This window comes from Lepidochelys kempii, chromosome 3, assembly GCF_965140285.1.
Source record: "Lepidochelys kempii isolate rLepKem1 chromosome 3, rLepKem1.hap1, whole genome shotgun sequence".
Taxonomy (NCBI): domain Eukaryota; kingdom Metazoa; phylum Chordata; order Testudines; family Cheloniidae; genus Lepidochelys; species Lepidochelys kempii.
Genome location: NC_136382.1, coordinates 69513032 through 69531566, shown reverse-complemented (window position 1 = coordinate 69531566; position 18535 = coordinate 69513032). Strand labels below are relative to the sequence as shown.

Here is an 18535-nt window from a genome sequence, read left to right as displayed (position 1 = left end):
TAATGTTTTTGTGTAAAATTTTCAAAAGTGACTTTGATACTTGAGCCCACTAAATGCCTAAATCACTTTTGAAAATGTTTCCATCATATACAGGGTTTACAATTTGGTTCAATGGCTCTCAGCACCCCAACATGGAGGGACATATTCAACAAATAGTGATGGGAAACTGCAGCTCCACCACTAGACTCCTCGCTTACGGAGTACCCCAAGATTCAGTTTTCTTTCTGGACCTTTTCAACATTTACATACAACCACTAAACGAACTGTTCAGACAACATAAACTCAAGTGCCAGCAATATGCAGATGAGACACAGCTCTACCTATTCACAACATATGACCAAACCACTACTACTAAGATGGCACAGTGCTTGGAGGAGATCAGTTCATGTATGCAGAACAGCAGCTGGCTGATGCTGAATCTAAGCAAGACAGAGGATGCTGCTGGTGAGTAGAAGAAAGCATTCTGAAGAGTGCAGTCACGAGGCAATCATCTTTTGTTGAAGCCACACATCCACAATTGGCCAATTCAGTCCATAGCTTAGAAGTGCTTCTGGATTCTTCACCGATGCTAAGCGGTCACATAGCAGCACCTGCGAGTAATGTTTTCTATCCTCTCTGGTTCGCTAGGAGATTTCGTCCTGCCTTGGCAGATGATGACCTGGCTTCGGTCATGCATACCTCTGTCACCTGTCGGTTGGATGATAGCAATGTGATATAACTGGGCACAAAACCGTTAGTATTTTGGAAGCTCAAGCTAGTACAAAACACTGCAGTGCCTCGCCTCAGCAACACAGTCTAGCATGAGCATATCGTGCCTGTCTTTCACTCTCCACACTGGCTTTTCTTAGAATTCAAATAAAGTTCAAGATCTTATCTTCAAGAGTCTCCATGGCCTTGGCCCTGGATATCTTAAAGATCCCCTAACCTTCTGGGGTGAAGACTGTGCTTGATGACTTTGTTCCTTTGGCACAATGGAATTGTACATTAAGAGTATAGCTCATCTGTGAGAGAGATGGAATTGTATTCCAAGACTGAAATGAACTTCCCCAAGAACTAAAGACAATCACAAACCTCACCACTGTCCATTTAAAGTGCAACACACATTTTTGACCTTGCCTTCTCCAATATGAACCTATAACAATGTGTGTTGTGTGTATTTTATATAATAAATAAATATCTATGAAATAAATAAATATAAAAGCAAAACAAAACATTATTGTGCACACACTTGTACCCCTGGAATGAGAAAACAAACACGTGACAGATTTCAGTCACATTGCTTAAAGCAGAACTGAAAAATGTTCATATACGCTGGTGATGAGCGCAATAGAAGAATCTATATACTAGGGATGGGCAATTGTAAGGTGGTAGAGGGCCATAAAATCCACTAAAACCCTTTGGTGGGCTTTTGTGATAGAGAAAGAAGTGGCGCTTACTGTCTGGCAAAGCTCGCCCAGCTGCTGCTGTGAGAACATGTGCCAGAGCAGCAAGTCCTGCACCAACACCACTATTGCACACAGTCACATATACCTGCCTGCATGTGTTCAGCTTCACAATCTCTGGGAAGGCAGATGAGCCCATGTCCCCTGACACCACCCCAACCCTGGTCCTTGCAGCCAGGGACACACTACCCCTGTTTGGCAACCCCCGGGTGCTGTCTGCCAGCGCTGTCGTGGAGCGAGCCTTCTGCAACCAGGAACTGGTGCTTCCTTCCCTTACTCGAGCAAATGCCAGGGAGCAGCCTCTCATCCTTTGGGCATTGGGAAGAGTGACCTTTCACCCCCTTTTGCCATCCTCTACTCCATGCTGGCAGAGCCTCTTGCTCCTGACCTCACTTCAGATGCTGGCAGAGCTGCCTCCTCTTCTGTGGTTGGTAGTCCAAATAAAGACGTCTGGCAGGGTGTATGCAGTCCCCAGGCTGCCAGTTGTCCATCCCTGCCATACAGAATAGAATAGAAAAAGCAGGCTATCCTTATGAGGACTTGACCATGAGCCAGGATGCCTCTATCTGTCTCCATCTGTGTGTAATTGTTCTCCCAACTAACATTGTTGCCAGCAGTTTATCAAACTCAGTGACGCTGGAAAAATAGGAAGAGATTCCCAGGATGGCAATCAAACGATATAATGGTTTAGTTCTGTAATAGTGTCATTTCTATGTTCGAGTGGCAGTAGCTACTTCATAGCTAAGCTTGAAGCAAGTGTCTCGCTATATAAACCTGTTAGTGGGAACTGGTGGGTGCTGAGTAGTTTTGAAAATCTGCCCATTCTTTAGGTATTTAAAGTGATGCTGTTGCCTCATAAGATCTTTTTTCCTGTCTGGCTCTAATCACTGAAAACTTTCAATGTGAATAAAAGCCTTTCTGTTCCCCTCTATTTCCCTTTCATTCTTTCCCCATACCCACTTCTCCTATGGACTTAAGGTCGGTGGGAGGGGAGCTTTGGTAGGCTTCATAATAGCTATTGGAGAAAGGCTCTGCTCTCCAGGACCTCTCATTGCAATGTAACTTTTGGTTTATATAAATGTACAATACTATATAATTAATGCATTTCATATTAGCAGAGGCTGGGTGCGGTGGTGCGCGCCTGTAATCACAGCTACTCGGGAGGCTGAGGCTGGTGAATCGCTCAGGGGTTTTGGGCTGCAGTGCGCTATGCCGATCGGGTGTCCGGTGCCATTTACAGCCTGTCGAGCTGATGGCTGAAGGACCAGCTAGAACAACACAAATGACATGTTGTGATCGGCACTCTCTCTGTGAGGGCTGTTGGACTGATCGATCAAGGTGATATTAGCAGACACATCATCCACATGTAGATGCCCTACTGCTTCATCACATTCCACTATTAAAGAAAGAATTTATAGAATTCTTGAAATAGCTTGATGCTTGCTAGCACTATATGCCTTTTAAAATAATCTCTACACATTTAATAAATATATGAAATCAACTGTATATAGCCAAGAGCATATATCATTACAGAACAAGAGTAAGGGGCAAAAGGTTAAGTTTGGGCAGGCATTGCAAGTTGGGTTGGGTGATGATGATTAAGGATGGTTTATATGGCAATGGAGAATTGGCTAGATCACTTAATTATTAATTTCCAGACATTTTAACCTTTTTTTTTAAAGTAATACTTTTGTAAAGAATGTGCAATATAGTTTTTGTGTACTACCTGAACTTTGCTGAAATACTCTGAACCTTAATTTATTTGTAACAGTGCTTTTTGTTTGCAAAATGATGCCGATCACTGTTATGTGTAAGAATGGCCATTAACTCTTTAGCAGGATGTATTAAACTCATTTGGTGGAGATGGCTGGATTCCATTTTTAAGTATGGTCAGTGGGTTGGAGTATAAATTGTGGATTATATATACTATCTTTAATCTACAACAGAATTTACTGATGTGAATATGACATTTGCACAGAGATCATAAGAATGGCCAGATGTACAGGGTCAGACCAATGGTCCATCTAGCCAAGTATTGTCTTCTGAAAATGGTCAGTGCCAGACGAAGAGGGAGTGAACATAACAGGCAACTCCAAGTGATCCATCCTTTTGTTGTCCAGTCTCAGCTTTTGGCAAGTGAAGATTTAGGGACACCCAGAGCATTGCTTTGTGTCCCTGGCCATCTTGGCTAATAGCTATTGATGGAACTGTTTTCCATGAACGTATCTAATTTTTTTTTTTAACCCAGTTAGATTTTTCTCCTTCAGAACGTCCCATGGTAATGAGTTCCACAGGTGACTATGCATTGTGTGAAGTACTTCCTTGTGTTTAAGTCTGCTGCCTATTAATTTCATTGCTGACATCTGGTTCTTGTGTTGTGTGAAGGGGTAAATAAGACTTCTTCTCTATACCAGTCATAACTGTATAGACCTCCATCATAGCCTCCCCATAGTCATCTATTTTCTAAACTTGAATAATCCCAGTAATCTTTTTAGTCTCTCCTCGTATGGAAGCTGTTCCATACCCCTAATCATTTTTGTTTCTCTTGTCTGTACCTTTTCTAATTCTAATATTTATTTTCTGAGATGGGGCAACTGGAACTGTCTGCAGTATTCAACATGTGGGCTTACCATAGCTTTATATAGTGGCATTATGATATTTTCTGTTTATCTAGCCTTTTCCTAACAGTTTCTAACATTATACTAATATTAATTTTTATTATGATAACATTTTATTAGCGTTTTTGACCTCCACTGCACAGTGAGAGGATGTTTTCAGAGAACTATCCACCATGACCCCAAGATTTCTTTCTTGAGTGGTAGCAGCTAATTTAGACCCCCTCCTTTTCATGTGTGTGGTTGGAATTATTTTTTCCAATGTGCATTGCTTTGCATTTATCAACATTGAAGTTCATCTGTCATTTTGTTCTGTTTAGTGTGATCTCTTTGTAACTGTTTGCAGTCAGCTTTGGACTTAATTTTCTTGAGTAATTTTGTATCGTCTGCAAACTTTGCAACAGCAGATTTTCCCCTAGAAATGTGCGTCTTTTTCTACCCAGCCCTCTCTTGGACAACACAAGCTCATAAAAAGTCCATCATTTTATTAATAGAAAATGATATGCACAAATCCTGTTAACTCAAATGGAGTTTCCCAAACACTTCAATACAAGCACACTGGTTTAGATAAAAGAATAAAACAAGTTAATTAATGACCAAAAGATAGATTTTAACTGATTACAAGTAATGAGGCATAAAAGTCAGAATTGGTTACAAAGAAATAACAGGTAAAACGCAACAAATACCTAATTTAACTAAATTAATTCAGATCAAAAGTCTCTCTCACTACATGCTTCTTCATCAGTCTTACTGGCTGAATTCCTTTCAGACAGGATTCTTCCCTCAGTCCAAAGCTGTTTCTTTGTTCCTCAGGTGTTGTGGCTGCTGTGGGTAGTGAGGAAGGGAAGACTACCTTGGTGCATCTGTTCCCCATTCTTATACCTTTTCCTTTTTGAGAATCATCTCCAGCTGGGGTTCAGGATACAGGAAGTCTGTGGGGATGGGGATTTCCAGCTGTTTCTTTGCCAATATGTAAATTTCTCTCTCTCACCCTTTTTCCTGCCAAACAATGGCCATCTAACCAGGTGATGATCCATTTGATTTCATTGTGTCAGTTTGCCTTTTGTCTCTGAGGAACTGGTTTGTGGCTGCTTCCTCAAATTCCACACAGTAGAATCTTATAACTTTATATACAGTGTTGCCACACATATTTTACCAGGACAATAAAGATCAGTAAAACATGAGTTTTCAAATGATACCTTAGAAAGCATAGTTTGTACAACATTTATCATTGTCTTGAAATAGGGGTGGACATAAAAATACAGACTGTCACAGACATATAAACACATTAAGCAGAACATATGTTTGATTTCCCCCATGCTCTGTAGTCTATCATTTTATGTACCAACCAATTTAATTTAACTTTTTTAAAGTGTTGCACTAATTCTCTTATGGGAAAGATGGCAAAAAATCCTTTTTGATGAAAATACATTATTAATAAGGATGACCTCAGGTTTTTTGATTACATGAGCGCGCGCGCTCTCTCTCTCTGTCTATATATTGTGTGTATATACACACACACCACTATATCTATATCTATATATATGTGTGTGTGTGTGTGTGTGTGTTAAATGATGCTTGGATGCATAAACAGGGGACTCTCGAGTAGGATTAGGAAGGTTATATTACCTCTGCACTTGACACTGATATACTCACTATTGGAATACGGTGTCCAATTCTGGTGTCCGTACTGCAAGAAGAATGTTGATTGTAGGATTGGAAAACATGCCTTATAGGGATAGGCTCAAGGAACATAATCTGCTTAGCTTAACAGAGAAAAGGTTAAGAGGAGAATTGATCACGCTCTATAAGTACCTACATGGGGAACAAATATTTGATAATGGGCTCTTCAGTCTAGCAGACAAAAGGTATAACAAGATCCAAATGGCTAGAAGTTGTAGCTAGACAAATTCAGACTGGATGTAAGGTCGACATTTTTAACGGAGAGGGTAATTAACCAATGGAACTAGCGAATTCTCCCTCACTGGCAATTTTTAAATCAAGATTGGGTATTTTTCTGAAATATGTGCTCTAATTCAAGCAGAAATTATATTGGGAAAGATTGATGGCCTGTGTTATGCTGGAGGTCAGAATATAGTGGTCCCTTCTGGCTTTAGCATCTATGAAAGTTATATGGGTAGTCTTGGAAGAATTAGATTTTTATCGGTAAATGTCGATAAGGGTATTTCACCTTACATTCACAAACCAATGAAAATATTTCCTATGATACTCTGCCTATCTGTAAATTTTGATTAAGAAAAATGCTGCTTGAGAACTTATTAGTTTGATTTAAGGCTATATACTTTATATATTTTAACGTGATGTTCACATGTTGTGTTTTAAAAGATTATAAAGCTTTAACTTTTTCAATAATTAAATAATTGTCTGACCATCCATAATTGTCCACAACTGTGAAAATTTAAATCCATCAACATCAGAAAAAAGTGTTTAAAATAAACATAAATATCATCCACAGAAGTTAAAAAAGAAAATTCAAATTCTGCCAAGTCTGGGAATCTCTACATCTAATTAACTTTCTTTTAATGGACATGGCATCTCTTAAACAGTGTTCCTACATTTTGAGTCACTTTTTTATTTTTCATTTAAATCATTTTCCTTTTAAGTATCTTTAGTTGAAGGTTTTAGTGCAAGGGTTCTCAAACTTTTTCTTAGTGTGAACTACATCTTAATAGAAATCATAGTAGAAGTAGACCACCTCCTCTCCTATTCATGTTTGGATGAACCACCTATCCTACTTGTGGTCATGTAATATCCTTGTGGCAACTACAGCAATTGCTTACATGGAAAAGTAATTTTAGGAAAGTATTTAATGTATTTTTAATTGTCTTAATGCAATTTTGCAGCCAGGATCAAGGTGAGCCAGCACCATGTGATCTGCCAGTTACCTGTGGACCATGAGCAGTCCATCGACAACAGTTAGGAAACCTCTGTTTATTAGTGAGTTTAAAACAAAGCAGCCAATTTTGCATTCACAGTTTCCTTGCTGTTCATTATAATCGCTTGGCTGTAGTCGTTTTCTTTCATCCATCCATCTAGAATGGCTACAATGCAAATCTAAAATGGGCCTAGAATCACTTTTATATGAATGTGATCACAATATCTGATTAAAACACTAATCTTCGTATTCCTAGTTCTATATCTGAAAGAAAGTGATTTGGTGTTTGAGTCAGGCACCAAGGTTACAGGGGTAGATTGACTATTGTCTCCTTTGGTAGGTGTGCCTCAACTTCAAACCTGATGGATCTATCTTGATGTTCCAGTCTTGGAGCTTGAGGGAACTAGTGGTCTTCTAGACATTCTTGTGGGATAAATGGGTTCTTCTATCTGAACACTTGGTAGAATTTTATAGTAATCTTTGTCTTCCACTATGAATATAATGGCTCCTAAATAGTCTGCTGGATTTGTCTCCATAGGTCACTACAGTGCGCAAATGATCTTTAACAGATTAAATGCTGAGGGGAGTCTTATTAAGTTAAGTCTGAACAACTGTGACTTTTTGTTTGTTTGTTTAAGATTACATGCCATATCTGGGAGGCACAAAAAGCCCCAAAAGTTCTTCACCACTACTACATTTTCTGTGCAGTCTTCCATAACCCAACTCTTCTGAGTGATTGACAACATGGTAAATCCTTGGGTGTTTTCACTGTGAAGAAATTTCATTTTACTTTGCAATCATAACAGCCAAGATTCATTCTGAATGGTCTACTGTCATGGAAACACAACAGTGTCTCAGAGGCAAACATGAAATCGTCTCTGATTAAATTTAAGTCAGTATGGCTTATTAAGTTTCTGGGGGTTCTGGCTTTGTGGTAAATCAGTGAGTTGGACCATGGTACTTAGTGGTTGGTGCAGGCCATTGGGTAAGTCCATTGTTGGTTGAAATTTTCAGTGTTTCCCTATCAAGAGTGAGGATGGGAAAGGATACCAGTAGCTCTTAAAGAAGCTAGTAGTATCACGAGTCCTGTTCAACATATATTGAGACCACAAAATGGGCAGAGGAGGAGACACATGGACTGCGGTGTTGGAGTATTCAGTACTCTGATGACATTCATCTCTACCCTCAGCCATGTTGGACTTGGCTTCTGTTGACTAAGTATTAGATTACTGTAATGCCCTTTACATGGGGCTACTCCTTGAAGCCATTTGGAAAGTGAAGCTAGCACAGAATACCATTTAGTCAGTGCTCCAGGGCTTGCATTAGCTTCCAAAAAGTTTCTAGAATTCAGTAGTGGAGTTAACCTATTAACCTGTAAATGGTTTGGAATCTCATTACCTGAGATGTTACTTCTGTGTACCACACTGGTTGAAGCTGCAATTAGTGGAGGTGCTCAAACTGGAGCTTTTTTGTTTTGAGAAGGAGGGAGGTGCTGGCCAGCCCCACACTGAGGGTATGTCTACACTATGAAATTAGGTCGAATTTATAGAAGTCGGTTTTTTAGAAATCGGTTTTATATATTCTGTGTGTCCCCACAGAAAATGCTCTAAGTGCATTAAGTGCATTAACTCGGCGGAGTGCTTCCACAGTACGGAGGCTAGAGTCAACTTCTGGAGCGTTGCACTGTGGGTAGCTATCCCACAGTTCCCGCAGTCTCCGCTGCCCGTTGGAATTCTGGGTTGAGATCCGAATGCCTGATGGGGCTAAAACATTGTCGCGGGTGGTTCTGGGTACATATCGTCAGGCCCCCGTTCCCTCCCTCCCTCCCCCCGTGAAAGCAAGGGCGGACAATCGTTTCGTGCCTTTTTTCCTGAGTTACCTGTGCAGATGCCATACCACGGCAAGCATGGAGCCCGCTCAGCTCACTGTCACCGTATGTCTCCTGGGTGCTGGCAGATGCGGTACTGCATTGCTACACAGCAGCAGCAACCCATTGCCTTGTGGCAGCAGACGGTGCAATAGGACCGGTAGCCGTCATCGTCATGTCCGAGGTGCTCCTGGTCGCCTGTGTGAGGTCGATCAGGAGCGCCTGGGCAGACATGGGCGCAGGGACTAAATTTGGAGTGACTTGATCAAGTCATTCTCTTTAGTCCTGCAGTCAGTCCTATTGAACCATCTTATGGTGAGCAGGCAGGTGATACGGATTGCTAGCAGTCCTCTTGCACCATCTTCTGCCGGGCAGGCAAGAGATGAGAATGGCTAGCAGTCCTATTGTACCATCTTCTGCCGAGCAGCCATGAGATGTGGATGGCATGTAGTCCTTCTGCACCGTCTGCTGCCAGCCAAAGATCTAAAAGATAGGTGGAGTGTATCAAAACAAGAAATAGACCAGATTTGTTTTATACTCATTTGCAAATCCCCCCTGCCCCCCGTCTAGGGGACTCATTCCTCTAGATCACACTGCAGTCACTCACAGAAAAGGTGCAGCGAGGTAAATCTAGCCATGTATCAATCAGAGGCCAGACTAACCTCCTTGTTCCAATAAGAACAATAACTTAGGTGCACTATTTCTTATTGAAACCCTCCGTGAAGTCCTGCCTGAAATACTTCTTGATGTAAAGCCACCCCCTTTGTTGATTTTAGCTCCCTGTAAGCCAACCCTGTCAGCCGTGTCGTCAGTCACCCCTCCCTACGTCAGAGCAATGGCAAACAATTGTGCATCTGAGTTGAGAGTGCTGTCCAGAGCAGTCACAATGGAGCACTCTGGGATAGCTCCCGGAGGCCAATACCGTCGAATTGTGTCCACAGTACCCCAAATTCGACCCGGCAAGGCCGATTTAAGCGCTAATCCACTTGTCAGGGGTGGAGTAAATAAATCGATTTTAAGAGCCCTTTAAGTTGAAATAAAGGGCTTCATCGTGTGGACGGGTGCAGGTTTACATTGATTTAACGCTGCTAAATTCGACCTAAAGTCCTAGTGTAGACCAGGGCCGAAAGAGATTCTCTATTTTGGAACTTGCTCCTCTAACTCGGTCTGCTGTTGTCACAATTTGTTTTCTTGGCATGCTGCAAATCCCATCTTTATCCTCCAGTAATGGTGAGTGAGTGGGCTGAGGACTGGAGGGTCTGTTTTTAATCTTCTTATTAGCTGGTGAATATTCATGTATGTTGAGATGGGAAGAGCAGTCCTTTACACTGTATTGTGAAATTTAATTTATGAAATGAGTGCTCATAGCACTAGGTGGGCGTGTGCAGCGGTTTTCATATGTATAAAGAAATAAAAGTTTCAGTGCTCTGTATAGCTCTTGGTAACAATTTAAAGCATTTCCTCACACAGCTCTGTGCCATTGCAACTCAGTACAGACCTGAAACAGCCCCTCCAAATCGTGGTCTCTTGAGCACAGAATGCTAGTTATGCTAAACTGTAATAGTTTCTTGTATTCAAAATATTGAAAGAAAAGATTTACATAAACTACATATGAAGCTGTGCGTTTCCCCTGCAAGACTTTAGGGCAGAATCTTTGGAAGAGACTGCTTCTGTGTCATCTTAAACTGTCTGGGAAAAGGGTTCTTTGGAGATGCTTATTACTTGCTTTGTCCTTCTGACAGCAGAGGTCCTCTGGGTGTGGCTTGCAGCTGTTTACTAGGGCTAGTGACTTTTAGGAAAGGCTACTGGAAGATGACTTGTCCCTTGAGAACCAGGAATCTTGAATTATGAAAAATATTGAGGTTTTATGAAGGCGTGTCTAAGTTCAATAGAGTTGAAAATTTTCCAAATACGAAAGCTCATTTGAATCTCTTTAAAACTTTCATTTTAAATGTTAATTTGACGTGGATGGTTGAAATTGCAAAAGGTTTTATACTGATAAGGTTTTTCCATATGGCTTGCTGTGAAAGTAACTGGAATATAGACTGAAGGAACAGTTACTAAAAGAAGATCTGTACATGTCCCTCTAAGTTAAGGAATCTGCCATTTGTACCATAGAATACAATATTTAGTGCTCTAGGGTAGTCTATCAGAACTAATACATTAACGGTAGAGGATTTAAGCACTTGCAGTTGAGCTGCAATCACAAAACTAATTTCTCAAGATAGTAAGCACTCCCTTCCCCCACCCCGCAGGTTTAAGTACTTCGGGGGGGGGGGGGGTACTGTCTCTGACTGCTTTTGTTACAGTGCTTGCCATAAAGGGGCCCCAATTCTGACTGGGATTTTGTGTGTTACTGCAATGCAAATAATAAATAATGGACCAGAACAGTAGCTGTTGTATATAGCATAGTTCTCTTAATGTCAATGGAGCTATGCCAATTTACACTGGCTGGGGATCTGGTCCAGAGTTTTTACAGCCATCTGATAAGATAACCATTTTTTTTTCTGGTTTTTGTTTGAGTCACAAAGTTTCATACTTATAGGCCCCAGACCTCTGTTGTGTTGTAATATCTATTCAACAGTCAGTCATCTTTATAGATAAAAATTGCTTATTTATGACTTTAACCTATATAAGCTAAATGTTAGGTATTGAAATATCTCTGTAGTTATTTGAGGATAAAAAGGCACTTTTCTAAAGTAATGATCATTATATGATTACCTATAAAACTTCCCATTTTAATGCATTTTTATAGCTTCATTCTGTTGAGTACATTTGATTAAACTAATAAGGCAGTTACAATTAACATATCTGTTATAAATTTAGAGGAGATAGTTCAAAGTATAATGTCATCTTTAATGTTTTTGTTGCAGGTATATGATGATGATTGATGGCAAGAATGAAGTTTATATGATTGACAGAGATAACTCAGTGTTTCATGTATCTAACCTGGAGTTTCCATTTCGTAAAGATCTTCGCACACATTTAACAAATACTCTGTTGGATGGGGTAAGGTGCATAATGTTTATTACAATGCTATTCTTCTGTGTTCAGCAAGTAAGCCAGATCTGCAGTCCTGGGGGATAGTGAATGTTAGAATCACAAGAGTAATGTATTCAATATCTAGTAGAGAGTGATGATCACATTTTCCATACATCATTTCTTACCAGTCCATCCATAGAGTAGCAATACTGACGCTCAGCAGGGGCTGAAATCAAGGTGTTGAATGGCAGCCTCTGAAAAAGAGGAGGTGGAAAGCAAAAAGGAATAAAACATGACGTGAATCTTTACATCTGTCTCCTTCGACGTTGGAAACATTGCAAGTGAATTGAATTATTTTCTACATCTTTTTCAGGACTCGCTTGCTAACCTTTAAATGAACTCGTGTTGAAAGGAGCCCTTTGTTGTTTGTTCTTCCACCTTCATTTTTCAGCTAATTTTAATTATTGTCTTGTGGTTTATGTGCCGTTTTCACCCTCTGTGTTAAAGTTTATCTATTTATCTCTGACTAAAATATTGCCAAACTATCAGGCCCATTTAAGTTCATGTAAATTTTCAGCACTTGTTGAAGTTTTTAAACTGACAGATTATCTGGAAGTTGAGTTTATAAAATACCTGTAATTGTTCAGTAATTCAGTCCAGTCTTTTAAACTGAATATTGCTTGCCAGAGTTGTTAAGAGGAGAGAGGTGAGGAGAGAGCAACTCCTCTTCACTTCTCTTTTTGGGGAGAAAATGGCTGCATTGGCTAGCAGGTCCTGGGAGGGTTGGAATATGCCCAAGGAGAGGGGAATGATAGTGACATCATTGACTGTCACCTGGAAGCCTCCCTCATGGGTCTGCTCTTACAACTGTCAGGGTGACCAAAGGTAGGGGGTTCTGCCTTTTGCCCCCTGGATTTTTTCTTGAAAAGAAGACTCTGCTAAGAGAAGACTCTGCTGCCGCTGCCATTTCCACTTCCTCTGCCTCCTGGTGCTTGTGCTCCCTCCTGTTGTGGTCTGTATGTACCATCCTTTGGGCTTGCTACATTTAGGAATCATTCTCTTCCCTCTCCTTAATGAGCTACTACACCTAAAGAAGGTCACAAACCAAGCTGTCATCTTGAGAGGGGGTTGTTTAAAGGAGCTCTGTGCCCTATGAGCAGCAGTGGGAGGCAGAGCAGCAGGCATCTAACTACAGAGACAAAGCTCCTGCACCCCCTTGCAGAGCAGAAAGCAGGGAGCACCAGGAAAACACAAGTACACAGCTGAGGAGCTCTCGGACCAGAGGCTGTTGCAGGAGGGTTGTGTACCTTTGTAAAGGTGGGAACTGCTGCAGCCAAGGAATCTATAAATCGCTGGAGGTAATTGGGACCCCTGGTACGCCATACAGCTGCTCTTTTTGTCCTTCCACTCCTTTCCCTGGAAGCTTAAGAGAAGTAAGGCTCTCTCAAGGCTCAAAAACTGCAACCAGTCTTTGTTCACTGCCACTCATCCATAACTCACATAGTGCTTATGGTTGCCATTTTGTTGAAGTTTCTGCAGCTGTTCTGTAGCCACTCAGTAAGGCTGTGTATTGTCAGCATAGTTCAGACAGTTTTTCTGGTGACGTGCTGAGTATCTTTCTAAAACAAATGGCTGAGTAGGGAACCAGAAGTGGTTATATTGCTCAGCATTCCTTACTTTCTCCCATTGAATGGACTAGCCCTCCTACCTTTCTGTCCTTATCCACAGAGGTAGTATCCCCAAACTCAGAATGCCGCAGTTACCTCATGCTTCCTCAGGGATCTCACAGTTGGGTTTGCACCAATAGTGGGTCTCCTGTCACTTACCCAAGTGTCAGATTTTGTCTTGAAAACTTCCTTGGCATGCCACCAAAAGAAATCTCTGAATTACACTGACAATGGGCAGCCTGAGTGAGTGGCTCCAGCGCAGCTGCAGAGACTCCAGAAAAATGGTGACCACAGTGACTGTGTGGGCAGTGGGTGAATGGCAGTGGACAAAGATTGGCTGCAGCTTATGGACCCTGAAAGAGCTTAATGGTACAGTGACTTTCCCAGCCAGCAGGGATGTTGTCAGACAGCTATGCCAATGAGAGTGCTATCAAAATGAAGATGTAGATGGGTGAATTTGTGGATGGCGTCACTCTCCTATATATAGAACTGTTCTTATTGTTACCCAGGGATGTTGTGCTGCATGAAACCCTGACACCTCCATAAAAACTGGAGTGACCAGAGCTACAGACAATTGGCTGTCTGCTTTCAGGACCTATGAATACCTTGTATGTGAAAGGTAGACTAAGCAATGTCTAGTCTTATTAAAATATAAGTGTCGTATACAATTTAATGTGTAGTTATGGGGATGCATAGACTCTCTGATGTTGTTTGTATTACTGTATAGCCTCCTAGGTGCTAGTCATAGGCCAGGAACTGCCACTGGGAGAGGCATTGTATGGACACAGAACAAAAAGCCAATACCTGCCCCAAAGAGTTTAAAACAAGAGATGACAAATGGATAAAGACAGATGAGCAAGTACAAGGAGACAATGAGACCGTATTGGTCAGCATGTTAGGCAGTGATCTCAGCACAACAGCAGCATAACTGTTGTCAAGTTTTTTATAGGTATCGTAGAAAAGGAGAACTTTAAGGAGAGTTTGAAGGTGGAATATGATTAGTTTTGTGAATGTTTACAGAGGGTGTCCCCCCAAGCGTGAGAGGTAGCATGGCACACTGTTGCCAGGGCAAGAAGCCTATACGGCTTCAGTCTTTCTAGATCTGACCTCAGAGAATTCAGCACCCCCATTCATCGTGCACTTCTCGCAGCAAGTCCGTCTGAGCGGGGCTCCTGGGGAAGCCAAAGGGCCCTACACCCCAGCTCTGCAGTCAGCCGTGACTCAGCCAGAGTGTAAAATGGAAGTTTTTTTAGTTGACAGGTACACAGCGTAGAACAGAACTTGTTAGCACAGAAATCAATGACTTTCAGCCACATGCATCTTGGGGGAACCGTGGGTCAGACACCTAGACTCCCCCCTCTTCAAGTCACCCACAGCAGACTGAGCTGGACCCCATTGCTTGGCCTCCGACACACCCATTGCTCCTCCCTGGGTTTTATCTGCTTCCCAGGCAAAATGTCACCTGATCTCATTCCCCCTCCTGCTTCTCAAGTTATGAAGGGCATCAGCCATAGCTTATGTTCAGGCAGCTGGGCAGCTTCATCTGCCCCTATGGGTCTCAGCAAAAGTCACATTCCCTTATTCCCATCACCGAGGCATTGGTACAGTACACAAGGAAACTGAGGCACACAGTATTAATACAGGACAGTAAGACTCACATCCAGCATAACAAGGGGGAAAACCGCACTTCGTCACAAAGATGATGCCTAGTTTACAGGTCTGAGTGATAGGCAGGAGGGTGGTGATGTCAGTGATAGAAAAAAGAGGTAGCAGAGAAGATTTGGAGGGGAAGATTAAGAGCTCTGTTTTAGCCATGTTGAGCTTGAGCTGACAGGTAGACATCCATGAGGAGATGATGGAAAGTCAGTTGCAGATTTTTGTTTCGAAAGGAGGAGACAGGTTAAAGTACAGGTAGATCTGTAAGTTATCAGCATAGAAATGGTAGTTTTATTTGTGTTTTCAGATGAGAGTAGCCAGACATAAGTTTATAAAGGGAGAAGAGAAGGGGGAGAAGGACACAGTCCTGTGGTGCCCCTACAAAAAGTTGGATGGGGGAATGAGACGTGCCAAAGGACACGCTGAAGGAAGAAGAGTATTAGTAGGAGGAAAGAATCACAGAGGTCATGGGTAGATCAGATTTCAAGAAGAGGAGCCTGGATGACAGTGTTGAAGGAAGCTGAGGATGAAGTACTGGTTCTGAACTTTGCCTAAAATGAGGTTGTTAGAGACTTTGGCGAGAGCTATTTCAGTTGAGTGTAAGGCATGGAAGCCTGATTGGAGAGGGTCTAGGATGGAACTGGAGGAGAGGAACTCTACAGTGATTGTAGATAGTGCATTCAATGATCTTAGAGATAAAAGGGAGAATGGAGATATGATGATGGTTGGAGTCGAAAGTGGGGTCTAGGGCATTGGTTTTTGTTTTTTAAGATGGGTGAATCTAAAGCATGCTTTTATTATCTAGCCCCAGAGAGCTCAGGAGATGGGATGGGGTCACTGAGACAGGCAGTGTGATTTGAGGAGGGAAAAGCAAATGATAAATGTCTGCATCTGTGATGGGGAGAAGGAGAGTTGAGGGAGTGGAAGGGGTTATGTCATATTCTGTCAATTTTGTTCTGGAAAAATCTACAAGGTCCTGTGCAGAGTGTGAATTGTGGACAGAAGGAAAAGGTTTTGAGGAGTGAGTCTAAGGTGGTGAAAAGGTGGCTGAAACTGTGGTCTTAGGATTCAGTTAAGTTGGAGTTGACTTGTTCAGCTAGGGAGACAGCAGAACGGAAGGACAGGAGAACAAATATGTAATGGAGGAAGTCAGCCTGATCACAAGATATCTGCCAGAGACACTGCAGTGCAAGAACAGGAATAGGAGAAGCGGATGTTGAAGATGAGCCCGGGCTGGGGTTGGAAGGGTGGACCTTGCAATGGTATTTAGGGGCACAAAACCGTTGAGTGTAGGATATGAAACATTGAGAGAGTAAAAAAACCGTATCAATGGAAGGGTGGTCAGGGAGGACAAGAAGTTGTCTGTACTGATGAACTGCAAGTCAGAGATGCTGAATGATAGCATGTGGGAGGCTGTTGTTGGGCAATTGTCATAAATATAAAGGGAAAATACCTCCTGGCCAGAGGAAAAACCCTTTCATCTGTAAAGGGTTAAGAAGCTAGGATAACCTCGCTGGCACCTGACCAAAATGACCAATGAGGAGACAAGATATTTTCAAAGCTGGAGGGGGGGGAGAAACAAAGGTTCTCACTGTCTGTGTGATGCTTTTGCCGGGAACAGAAAAGTAATGGAGTCTTAGAATTTAGTAAGTAATCTAGCTAGATATGCGTTAGATTCTGTTTTGTTTAAATGGCTGATAAAATAAGTTGTGCTGAATGGAATGTATATTCCTGTTTTTATGCCTTTTTGTAACTTAAGGTTTTGCCTAGGGGGATTCTCTGTTTTGAATCTGATTACCCTGTAAGGTATTTACCATCCTGATTTTACAGAGGTGATTCTTTTACTTTTTCTTCAATTAAAATTCTTCTTTTAAGAACCTGATTGCTTTTTCCTTGTTCTTAAGATCCAAGGGTTTGGGTCTGTGTTCACCTATGCAAATTGGTGAGGATTTTTATCAAGCCTTCCCCAGGAAAGGGGGTGTAGGGTTTGGGAGGGTTGGGGGGGGGGGAGATGTTGCCAAGCGGCTTCTTTCCCTGTTATATATTTATTAGACGCTTGGTAGTGACAGCAATAAAGTCCAAGGACAAAAGGTAAAATAGTTTGTACCTTGGGGAAGTTTTAACCTAAGCTGATAAAAATAAGCTTAGGGGGTTTTTCATGCAGGTCCCCACATCTGTACCCTAGAGTTCAGAGTGGGGAAGGAACCTTGACATGGTGGCAGAGTGGTAGGATTAACTTGAAATCATCTTGAGATCAATTTGAGATTTTTTGAACAAGAAGCACAGATTTTAAAAAGGAATTTTTTTTCCCTTTGGGCTGCTGGAAAGCAGGTTTTCAGCTGAAAGCAGTTAGTTTTTTTTTTTGTCTCTGCTTGGGGGCTAGAGCAGAGACAAAAGGGAATTGTCTTTTATGAGCTGGAGTTTTCTCTATCTAAAGGCAGGTTAGTTAACCTCCTGCAGGAAATTCACAAGTCTTCACAGACCTGAAGAAGTTTTTTTGTTTTTTTTACCTAAGAGCAACTAGATGGGTTTTCTGTCTATTTGCCTGGAGACAAAGGTGTTAGGGTTTTTTTTAAGGATTTTTCTGTAGGCTGACAATCACTATCAGAGAACATAGGTATCCGGTTACAGCACAGCAAAATTTTACAAGCCAAGTTTTTTGTTTGTTTTATTTCTAACTCTCGGTTGTAAAGTTAGTTAAAAACAGAGAGGCAAACATGACAGAGCCCAAAGCAGAAACAGCCAAAGAGGCTGCCCACAGGAGAGCTGTGGAGACAAAGGAAAAAGAATGGAAGCATGCTGAGGAGGAAAGGGAGGCTGCCCACAGGAGAGCTATGGAGGCAAGGGAAAAAGAAATGGAGGAAAAGGAAAAAGAGAGGAAGCATGCTGAGGTGGAGAAGGAAAAAGAGAGGAAGCATGCACTGGAGATGGAGAAGGCAAAGGCTGAGTGGAATCTACTGGATAACAATCCTTCCCCAACAATCCACAAATGGGAGCGACTATGTCCACAGTATGATGAATCCAGTGATATTGCTGAATATTTTCTCACCTTTGAGAGACTGTGCACTCTCCATAAAATTCCTGAAGATCAACCAATTAAAGTCCAACCTTACCGGGTGTCTCCTCAAGCTAAAACTGCTATAGAACGGGAGATCCAGGATATGGTACAGATGGGTGTAATCCGCCCCTCTGGCAGTGCATGGGCATCTCCAGTGGTTCTAGTTCCCAAATCAGATGGGGAGATACGTTTTTTCATGGACTACCGTAAGCTAAATGCTGTAACTCGCCCAGACAACTATCCAATGCCACGCTCAAATGAACTATTAGAGAAACTGGGACGGGCCCAGTTCATCTCTACTTTGGACTTAACCAAGGGGTACTGGCAGGTACCACTAGATGAATCTGCCAAG

At 41.8% G+C, this 18535-nt stretch overlaps 1 protein-coding gene across 4 annotated transcripts in view; it reads left to right on the top strand.

Annotated features, from left to right (window-relative positions):
• Positions 1-18535, top strand: part of RNGTT (RNA guanylyltransferase and 5'-phosphatase) — a 436222-nt gene that overhangs the window by 104412 nt on the left and 313275 nt on the right. For all 4 annotated transcript variants that reach the window (XM_073336687.1, XM_073336684.1, XM_073336683.1 and 1 more), the window contains exon 9: positions 11694-11829. In XM_073336687.1, the coding sequence (XP_073192788.1) occupies positions 11694-11829 (136 nt within the window). The remainder of the gene's footprint in view (positions 1-11693; positions 11830-18535) is intronic.